General features: G+C 32.8%; 1 protein-coding gene across 1 annotated transcript; it reads left to right on the plus strand.

Moving 5' to 3' along the window:
- The first annotated feature begins 3,206 nt into the window (after positions 1 to 3,206).
- On the plus strand, positions 3,207 to 10,084 carry LOC100812823 (beta-D-xylosidase 1). The gene is made up of 6 exons (XM_003533157.5): positions 3,207 to 3,862; positions 6,127 to 6,408; positions 7,275 to 7,444; positions 7,556 to 8,004; positions 8,281 to 8,694; positions 9,216 to 10,084. Exons 1-6 carry the CDS (start codon positions 3,293 to 3,295, stop codon positions 9,800 to 9,802), a joined length of 2,472 nt encoding a protein of 823 aa, XP_003533205.4. The 5' UTR covers positions 3,207 to 3,292; the 3' UTR covers positions 9,803 to 10,084.
- Positions 10,085 to 11,859: the final 1,775 nt, after the last annotated feature.

Here is an 11,859-nt window from a genome sequence, read left to right on the forward strand (position 1 = left end):
TTCATTTTTTTAAAATATTTTTCAATTTTTTCATATTATTATTATTATTATTATTATTATCTTCAATACCAAATTTAGATTAAATCACATTTTGTTTTAAATTATAATAAATACCATTTTTTAAATTAAATTATATTAATTGTTTTTATTTTGAATGTGTAGTTATATTCAAATTTGAATAAATTAAATTTTCATTTAATATTATTTTGATTTATGATTGAAAGACTGTGATAAAAATAACTTTAATTTATCCTATGCATTTGTAAGGATTAAGATGCTAATTAGATAAATGTTTGTAAACGAAATCATAAAATAAATATTTCAGTATCCTTTTTTAGAAATTAAAAATAATTTTAAACAAATACTCTAAATTATGTAAATATTTAGAGGGAGAGTTTTGTCATCCTATATTAATTTTATTCGGAGTAAGATTTTATTCCATAAATATACACGTGATCTTAAATTTAAAAACTACATACTCTAAAAAAATATTATTTTTTAAAGTTTAAAAAATAAACGTTTTTCTTTCTTTCAATTTTACGAGGCGTAAAGCAAGAAAAAAAAAACTATATTTCGCTTATGGCTATTTGTTTGGACTTAAGAAGCTGGTTTACCCATATTTAATACAAAAATAGACCAAACCATTATGTACACTCATAGCTTTTTTCCTGATTTCTTTTCCCTTGAAATGATGTTTGTTTCTCCACATTCAAGAGCATGAATTAATGATTCGCTAATTAATGCATTTGATATTTTTCGATCCAATCTGATATATTATGCTTCAATAAATAAAAATCCTCAACATGGATTATCATAATCTTTTTCAAAAATCAAAATTTAACCACAAGAAATTGTATTCCATGCGTGATTAATTAATTAAATATATGTTATTGTATTGAGACAGTAGTGGCATGTGGAACTTGGAATCTTGCTTGTGAACCTCACATGCCATACTCTCAAGACAGTTGGTAGTCTATCACATATATGATTTACAATTGGATGCAGCCCACTTCCTTCTGCTTCATTTTTTTTATTAATTGACAAAAAAATGAAATGAAATGTGAGGTGATGTTGGCAGACAATTTCAAATTATTTTTTTGTTCAATGATATCAAATTTTTAAATATGCAAGATTTATTAATGAAGTTCACAGAAGCCTCATTATTTATTCTCAATTATTCTTATATCGCTTATATAGATATACTAAATAGATATCATCATTTGCCTATCTTTCCTTATCCAATCACATACTCAAAATGTCTATATGCCTATCAAGGTATACGCACTTCTTAAAAGCATGTGGGGCCCTCACAAGTTGGCATAGAAATAGAAATTCTTTAACATACATGCACACACATATATATATATATATATATAACAATAATGATATTCAATTACATTCTTTCTGGGGTAAGTAAGGACTTACAATTCTTGTACTTCCACCCACCAGTGAAGAATAATTAATCAGTTTTTTTATACTGTCAGAATAATCAGAGTTGTTAAAAAATGAAATGAGGTAAAGTTATTGGATATTTTATTTATATATCAAGAAGAGTGAGACATCATCTCTTGGACCAAAATGAGTTCGGCATTGACATGTATCGTAGAAAAGTACATAGAAAAACCCTAGCATACTTCATAAGTGCATGCATATGGGAGGTAAAACAGAAGTAAAAACATGCCAAAAGCACATATATTTTCCTCAAATGGGGTCACGGGTTTTGATCTTCTTTTTATGGTGCCCTAGTCAATTCCAGCAACATCACGGAGGGTGAAAGCGTTTTTTCGCGGATATCATAGGTAAACTCTCCCCAAGTACAGCTGAGGTTTTTAATTTGAATAGTCTTCAAGACAAGTCATTGTAACAGGTGGGAAGAACCTTCAGAAAACCGTCAAATATTTTGACTCAGGTAGTTTTCTAATGTATTTAGGTCAATGAAATTTATGGTTCTATTTAACTCATGTGAACGAAGCCTTTTTTGATTCATAGTCAAAATAACTTTAAGAATTGACTAATTCTCATGTCGAAGATTAATTTCATTACCAACCCAGGTTAAAGTTTGTAAACATATCTTATTATCGATATATTAAAAAATCAAATATTTTAATTACGATGATCGAAAAAAAATAGTTAAATATATAAAAATTAATAGATATTTTTCACGATTAACGGAAAAAATAGCATCCTAGCTAGGAGCTAGGTAGGTTGTGGAATTGTAAATTTGTGAATATAAATGCAACACCCATATAGGCCATATGCACACAAGAAAGCTAGATATAAGAAAGCGAGAGATTCTTTCGTCCGTGAATGTCCATAACTTGCAGTTCTCAAAAAGGTTAAATATAAATTAAAAACTAAAAATTACACACGCAACTTTATCTCTCTCTGTTTTATTCTTTAAATATTTTTGGTAAGTTTTCTCTTTATTTAATTATCTGTATTCCTAAGTTATGGCATGTAATATATTTTAATCGATGTATTTTACTAGCTAGGCCACAATGGGACCGACCAGCCACCAGTCACCACCCACTGAGCCTAACTACGTGTTACACTGACTCACTCTCTCTTCTCAGTCGTTATAAACTTGATACATTACATATAAATATGATGTGTCCAATTAATCGTTCAATTAACCGACGTGTAAACCCAATCATGAAAGCTTCTTTCTGTATCCCCATGGCAATTAATATTAATCAGGAAATTGGCGGCGTATTTTCACGTTTGGGTGCGTAAGTAGTAAGATTATTTGTGTGTGTTATACGTTTGGAATTTTTTTTTTTTTTTTTATGTTAAGAAAACATGAAAACTTGTTTTAGTGCTAATATTACGAGTCTTTCACAAACATAAAATTTCCATCCTTTATTTTTAAATTGATCAATCTTAAAAAAGAGATGTTTGTAAATATTTTTTCTCGAATTAAATAAACCCTTATAACAACTTTATATTTTTAAATATTTTTTTTTTGTAATTTTGTCCATTTTCCTTGTGAGTCAAATGACTCTCCACCCCGTTAGTTTAGTTCCTAGTCTTTATAATAAAAGCTAGCTTGATATACATATCTCACTAGTAACAAATAAATTTATATTCTAAACTAAAGATGTGAAAATTTTATTGAAGAATAATTTGAAAATATATTTATAAGTATTCATTGAGTGACATGTTCCTATTATAAAAAGAATCATCTAAACTTAACTCATGTAAACTTCTCATGATAAAAAAGGTCGATATACATATGTGAATATATATGAAAATATATATGATGCATCGATCTAATTAATCCTTCTATTAATCGATGTGGAAACCCAATCATGTAAGTAGTTTCTTTTGTTTCTGTGCCCCCCAAAAACCCATTGAAAGACGCAACTCCCCCTCTATAAATAACCCACCCCACTCACCATCACTCTTCATTCCAAACCCACATTTTAAAATTTTGATCATCATGGCCTGTGAAAATGACAAAAAAGGCCACCTATTACTTGCCCTAGGGCTAGTGCTCTGCGTCACCCTGACCTTCTTCCCAAGGGTGACCGAAGGGAGGGTGCCCTTTGCATGCGACCCTAGGAACGGGCTCACGAGGGGGTTCAAGTTCTGCAACACGCACGTGCCGATCCACGTGAGGGTGCAGGACCTCATAGCGAGGCTCACATTGCCGGAAAAAATTAGGCTCGTCGTTAACAATGCCATCGCCGTGCCCAGGCTCGGCATCCAAGGATACGAGTGGTGGTCGGAGGCGCTCCACGGCGTCTCCAATGTGGGCCCCGGCACCAAGTTCGGTGGGGCCTTCCCTGGCGCCACCATGTTCCCTCAAGTCATCTCAACCGCTGCTTCGTTTAATCAGTCGCTGTGGCAGGAAATTGGACGGGTCAGATTTTGTTTCTCTTTGTGCTTACACACTTCATATCATAATTATGAGCTTATAACATCAACTTTTTCTGCTTCCACCTTCTGTTGGCTAATAAATAATTTTAAAAAAAAAAAGCAGATTCCTTGGTTCTCCTTTTCGGCCATTCATGATAAAATTATGCATTTATCCATTCAACTTTATATCCATAATAATTAATACATTACATGTTGCATTCATGTCTTGAGAATTAGAATATTATACACAGACATTAGCCAATTGGGTAAATACCATTTACATAATATATATACACACACACTAATTATCTTTCATATGCTACTTTTAGTTAAATGAAATGATTTTATCTTTATGAAGATAAAAATTCCCACATCTTGATTACAATTTATAAAATCTTCTTGTATAATTGATGTGTAATAATTAATACTTTTTTGTATTTTTAAAAAATAGTTTAGTTTTTTTTTATATATGAATTTTGAATCTCTTGATTTTTAACCAATGTACGTTTGCACTTTAAGTTTTGACACACAGTAATAATCTAATCAGGTTCTGAGTCCTCGTTGAAAATGAAAAGAGTCTTTTTTTGGGGTACATGAATAAAAAGAGTCTTAAACCGGGGCTCGAGATATATATACATATATATATATATATATATATATATATATATATATATATATATATATATATATATATATATATATATTCTACTATTTAATTACCAAAACATCTGAAGAACGACAGAAAAAAAAATGTAGTTGTAAATTATAAAAACCAATAATTTAGTATTTAGTTTCCAATCTTGTAGGCGAAAAGTCACTAGTTTTTTTTTTTTTGCCAATTAATTTTTTTTGTTCTCATCCAAATAAGATTGTTTTGAGTGCATATATATAAAAATGAAAGACATAGGAAAAATATTATTAAAAAGGTGGAGCTATTAGGCTACTGGCCACTCACTACTCACCTGTTTTAGCTGGTTTACATGGTTGCTGACGAATTGTGTCCCAACAACCATGTGCGCCTTGCATGCATTTTTTTTTCATATAGAAATATATGCAATTAATCTGAAAATCAGGCCATTTTAATGGTAAAGAAAATGATGATAGTAACTTTGAAAAATCTCATCAACTTAAATTGTAAGCAACTAGAGGGTAAAAGAAGTCCATTACGCCATTGATTCAATAACTACGAAAGCAACATCAGCCTGATTAGATGGTGGTTTTGGTTGTCCTTGTCTTTATTAGTCCCTCACGACGTCATTAAATAAATATATGTATGCATATTAAGATTGGAATAATAATTAATTGTACACCTCTGGAGGTGATTAGTAGATCCTTTACATACTTGAAATCGTTATGTTCAGTTTAATAGCGGGCTATTTTTGACAAGGTTTTCCCATCAAAATTAATTACGGTTAGAGAAGCATAGAAATCAATCATCTCAATTTGCATGTTTGAATGTTGTTTAATGAAGCGTAAAATTACATCTTCTCTATATCATTTATTAATAATTGGTTTGGTGAATAATTGAGCAAACACTATAGGTGTTTGATATCGATGTTGCCCACACCAACGCCTTGCAAAACCTTGCGTCGAACTTTCCACAACGTCCTTTTTTCTTTTGGGTCCCGGGGCTATATACTTGTTTGATGCTTAATTTTCATGCTCATTAAGTTGCGTTCGTTGTTGTAACAACGAGACCCAGTAATAGCCTAGCCAATCACATTAGCCAAAGTTGATATGTTAATTTATTATTGGTGAAGTGAAGTTCTTCTTCTTACGATAAAGTGATCTTGAAAAAGAAAAAGGAAACCATTCGATATTCGTTTGGATATATTAGTTATACGTCGTGACTTTTGGATTCCAGGAAATGTCAAAAATGGAGTGTATTGTTTGTCTTTTAGTGTCAAAAACTACTTTTATTATTCCGGTTGGTAGTTCAGCTAAGGGACAGAGAATAAACCAATATAAAGATTTTTCTTTTCAGAATAAGAAAAAATATATCTATTTTACCGGAACAGTTCTAGCAATTAGGAGACATGCATTAAAAGTAAAAAAAAAAAACAAAAATTGAAGGGACTAAAGTTTCTCTTTTTTACAATTATCATATTCTATACTAGAAGATCTAACTTAAATGATTGAGCGAATGCATAAAATAAATTTCATTATAAACCATCATGCATGATGAATTAAATATTTAATAAAATTATATTATTTCTTTGGTGATTTAATTTATCATATGTACCTAATTAATCATGCATGCAAATGCAGGTGGTGTCTGATGAAGCAAGAGCAATGTACAACGGTGGACAGGCTGGTTTGACGTATTGGAGTCCTAATGTGAACATTTTCCGTGACCCACGGTGGGGCCGTGGCCAAGAGACTCCCGGCGAGGACCCGACATTGGCCGCAAAATACGCCGCCAGCTATGTCAAAGGACTCCAAGGCGATGGTGCCGGAAATCGCCTCAAGGTTGCTGCTTGTTGTAAACACTACACTGCCTATGATCTTGATAATTGGAATGGTGTGGACAGGTTTCATTTCAACGCCAAGGTATTATTATGCTCTTAATTGTTATTTTTTTCATTAATTATCTACATATTTTTATGATTTTTTTATTATTAATATTATTGTAATAATTATTTGAGCTAATAACCCAAGTGAAATGGTAGCTATAGAATGAGTGCATTGAGCGCACTTTTCATGTGGCTCCATACTTTCTTGAATGGTCACTTATGCCACATGGATATACTGTCATGTTATTGTTATGCTATGCCTATCTATTTATTTATCTATGCTCAGCAAACAAGGCTAAATATAGTGTATCTAACTTTCGATTTCGTCTTTTTTATATAGTCTTATCCTTTTCTTTTCTTTATAAGATGTTTTCTATGATGCAAGAGAAAAATAGAACCGAATTTAACTAAAGTGGAAGTGATGCAAGTTGTTGGGACAAAGACATGAGACCACTTACAAATTAGTTAGGATAAGTGACAGCGATGCCATTCAAACTTACGCACCATAGCCCATAAACGCTTCTATTTTCCCTGCCATTGATTATGGTGTCCCTCGTGACATGCCTTTAATGTGAAAAAAGTGGGAAATTTTTTTTTCTTCCTAACCGGGATCTTTTGGACATTGATTAAAACTTAAAAGGAGAAAACATTTATTGTAAAAATTATAAAATTTGTAGAAAAAAATTATGAATAACATAATTTTCTGTATCTTAATAAAAATCTTTTTCCTTTTAATTTTTTTAATCGATATCTTAAGAATACCAAAAACTAGCCAAAATAAATGAAAATAGTTTGGTGTGGTGTGGGCAGCTGGGGTGTGGGTAAAGAAACTTTAAAGTTTAAGCCCAAATAAAAAGCATGGACCGAAATTGAAATTGGTTTGGGCTATTGATGCACGTGCAGGTGAGTAAACAGGATTTGGAGGACACTTATGATGTACCATTTAAAGCGTGCGTGTTGGAAGGGCAAGTGGCAAGTGTGATGTGCTCCTACAATCAGGTGAATGGCAAGCCCACGTGTGCTGACCCTGATCTCCTTCGCAACACTATTCGTGGCCAATGGGGCCTCAATGGGTGAGTCCAATATAGTCATTTTCTAATTCACATTCACTTTGTATTTGCTTTAACTTGTAAGTTTTAATAAATTTTGTGAATGTGACTTATTTTGCTTGTTATATAAAATAGGTATATTGTTTCGGACTGTGACTCGGTTGGAGTTTTCTTTGACAATCAACACTACACAAGAACACCTGAGGAGGCAGCTGCTGAGGCCATCAAAGCTGGCCTGGACTTGGATTGTGGCCCATTCTTGGCTATCCACACTGATTCTGCCATTAGGAAGGGACTCATTTCAGAAAATGATCTTAACCTTGCATTGGCCAACCTTATTACAGTCCAAATGAGATTGGGTATGTTCGACGGTGAACCATCAACCCAACCATTCGGAAACTTGGGCCCAAGAGATGTTTGCACCCCAGCCCATCAACAATTGGCCCTTGAAGCAGCTAGAGAGAGTATAGTCTTGCTACAAAATAAAGGAAACTCCCTACCACTATCCCCTTCAAGACTTCGTATCGTAGGAGTCATTGGACCCAATACGGATGCTACCGTTACAATGATCGGAAACTATGCTGGTTAGTTAATGATCACTAATATCATATTTATTTTATAAAATAAATAGATTAATAGTCATACATGGTCATAATAAAATAATATTACACAATCATCCAATCAAAATTTACCGATTAAAATAATTATCTTAAAAGTCAATAAACTTATCATACATAATGATTTTGTGATTGGATGAGGGTATAAAACTTTTTATGTTGTTAATGTATATTTTTTTTTTCTAAAAAAGATAATATATAATATATCTAATTTGAATATATATATTTTTTGTATTGGGATAGGTGTGGCATGTGGTTATACCACCCCTTTGCAAGGAATTGCGAGGTATGTAAAGACGGCTCATCAAGTAGGTTGTAGGGGTGTCGCTTGCAGGGGAAATGAACTATTTGGTGCCGCAGAGATCATAGCTAGGCAAGTTGATGCGACTGTTCTAGTAATGGGCCTTGACCAAACCATAGAAGCGGAAACAAGAGATAGGGTTGGGCTTCTCTTACCAGGCCTTCAACAAGAACTTGTGACTAGGGTGGCCAGGGCCGCTAAGGGCCCCGTTATCTTGGTCATCATGTCTGGTGGCCCGGTTGATGTTTCGTTTGCTAAAAATAACCCTAAGATTAGTGCCATTTTGTGGGTTGGTTATCCTGGCCAAGCTGGGGGAACTGCCATTGCTGATGTGATCTTTGGTGCAACCAACCCAGGTAAATTGTTCTCACACCATTATCTTGAATTCATTTCATATACAATATAAAATGTTTTACACAAATACTAAATAAGAATTTGTGTAAACAGTGTACGACGCATAATTAATCTAAAATATCATGCAATCATAATTAAAATTTTACACATACTACATATAGAAATTAAGCTCTAAAATTTTATCTTATCAACATATCATATTAATTAATAGAATGATATAACAAGAAAAAATAAAAATAGGCAATCCACTCACGTAATTATATCATCATTTAATCATAAATAATCATTTTATGATTTTTCAATAACTACATGAAAAGTCATATCAATAACAATTTCTGATCGATTAAAAAATTGTTTTCTTATGTTAGTACTTGATGATTAAACTCATATACTAATAATAAAGTCTTATTGCATATTTTTATATATAAAATATTTTACTCTATGAAAGAAATTAAAGTATGAATAATGGAGACATGCTCCCTATGACTTAATGAGTTATTTTTGGATTGGGCTTGTTTTGCAGGAGGAAGGTTACCCATGACATGGTACCCACAAGGGTATTTGGCTAAAGTGCCGATGACAAACATGGACATGCGTCCAAACCCAGCAACAGGATACCCAGGAAGAACCTACAGATTCTACAAAGGACCAGTGGTGTTCCCATTTGGACATGGACTAAGTTACTCAAGATTCAGCCAAAGCTTAGCACTTGCTCCAAAACAGGTCTCGGTGCAAATACTGAGCCTCCAAGCCTTGACAAACTCAACCCTCTCAAGCAAAGCAGTGAAGGTGAGCCATGCCAATTGTGACGACTCATTGGAGACGGAATTCCACGTTGACGTGAAAAACGAAGGCTCAATGGATGGGACCCACACCCTTCTCATATTCTCGAAACCACCCCCGGGAAAATGGTCACAAATTAAACAGTTGGTGACCTTCCACAAGACCCATGTTCCTGCTGGCTCCAAGCAACGACTTAAGGTTAATGTTCATTCCTGCAAACACTTGTCCGTTGTGGACCAGTTTGGGGTTCGAAGAATCCCAACCGGTGAACATGAACTCCACATTGGTGATCTCAAACATTCAATTAATGTCCAAACTACGCATTGAATCAAGCACTAAAAGATGATTAATTTAACTGTCAAGAAAATTTGACAGATACAACTGAAAGTTTTGCAAATGGCAAAAAACATATGGAGAATAAAGAAAAAAAAAAAAAAAACAGAAAGTGTTGTCTCTCCCTGCAAATGTAAAAATAAGGATACATATATATAGGTGGCAATTGTAATTTGTAAACCAACAATCATAGTGGCAAAGTGTATTATTGATACTTCATATGTTGAAAAAAGGGTTTTAATTTTAATCAAAGTTGAAGTTCTTATTTCTTTCTCATTCAATCTTGAACAAGCTAACAAGGGCTTCGTTACTGTTATGGTCTGCACCCTTATTTATTATTTATAAACATTTGGGCTATCTTCGCCATAATGACCACAGAGGAAATCAAAATAAAAAGGTAAAGGAAAAATAAAAATTGAGGTTTGGATTTTGAGGAAAGTTTGAGTAAAACAACTCTCTCAAAAGTTGATTTTGGCTCATTATTTCACAAATAACTACTTATCCAAGTTGGTCTTTGTTTTTTGTTCTGTTTATGAAGAGAGGGAGGGGGTTACTTGCTGCTACCAAAGGTGCTGCGCTTTATGGAAACTTCATGTATAAAAAAACTTAAAAATGGATTATTATCTGTATAGTCAAAGGGTAATTTGTATCCCCAATGGTAAAGTATCACCGTCACGTGTATGGTTGGTACTTTAATTGAATTTTATAAATAGTGAGAGCTGTGTATTTGCAATTACTTAAGAACATGGGATAAGGATTGATGAACTATATAGGCTATAGGAGTAGGACAATTATTTTGTACGGATTAAATCGATCTTCCAATTATTTTTTACTTGTAAGATATAAATTCTTCCCTAGTGTCAATTCTCAATGATAAGAAAAAGTTTTTGTTATAAAAATTTATACAATAGAGAAAAATAAGAAGAGAATAAAATGTGATAAGATGGTTGATCTAATTAAAAGAGACTTTGAAAAATTAATATTATAAAAAGTATTTCAACTCTCCGCTTCAATAGATTCTTTTTCCTGAAAATTACTTTTATTATTTGGGGTTACTATTTCATTTTCTTTATGATTATGTGAACGGAAAATTTACCCAGTTTGTGAAACTTTACCCTCACTTATCTTAGTAAACCTGCTTGTTTTATCTCACCAGCGGACATTCTCTACAAGAAATTTTAAACAACATCAATTTTTTTTATTATTATACACAATGTCATTTATTTTTATGTATGATTCAAGGAGGTGCTTGGACTTTGTTAATTTTGGAGTCTTCTGTGAATATACTTAGATGGTGGCTATCATGTGCCATATGCACATAAAGGCCTTGCATATGATCTTAAGCTGGATTACTATTCTATCACAGTATGCTTCTGTGCTATCTTTTATGCTCCAATCAGCTCAAATAATAGAATACTTTGTAACTGAATTTTCAATTGTTCTTTGTTACCAGAGATTGCTTATGTACTAAAGGATAGTTATGAATTAGACAGATGTTTGAAAGGGTAAGAATCCAAAGTTGTGAAGGCAGCTGAGAGAAAAAAACAGAGAATTATGATCGAATTGGCAGAAAAGATGTTTCCTTTGGCTATATATAATGGTTAATACAATGCAAATGTTAGTCTTTTACAATTATTAAAGTTGGAGATTAGAGAGTTTTTAATGAAAAAAGGGAAATAATTTACAGATATAACAACTCATAAATTCGTAATCAGGAAAGTGTCGGTAATGTAGATGACTGGCACATGAGAAAATTGTACGTTGGGGGGTATGAGATGGACCAAATGATGTTGATATCCTAACGTCTTAAACTACAACATCCAATGGCTACAAAGACCATAGTTTTTTTAAAAGTAAATCACAAGAATAATTATTTAATTGAATCTGGCCACAGTTAATTGTCATTCACCACTTTAGAAACAAAAATAAAAATCCCGCAAAAAAGTGAAACTAGTGTCAACTAGCCACTAGAAAACACCCACGTAAAGCTCATCATATGAAAGTGTTTGAGACTGGATATTTGACATTTAGCATCCAAACTTAAATGCTTA

The sequence above is a fragment of the Glycine max genome, chromosome 9, assembly GCF_000004515.6.
Source record: "Glycine max cultivar Williams 82 chromosome 9, Glycine_max_v4.0, whole genome shotgun sequence".
NCBI classification, from domain to species: Eukaryota; Viridiplantae; Streptophyta; class Magnoliopsida; order Fabales; family Fabaceae; genus Glycine; species Glycine max.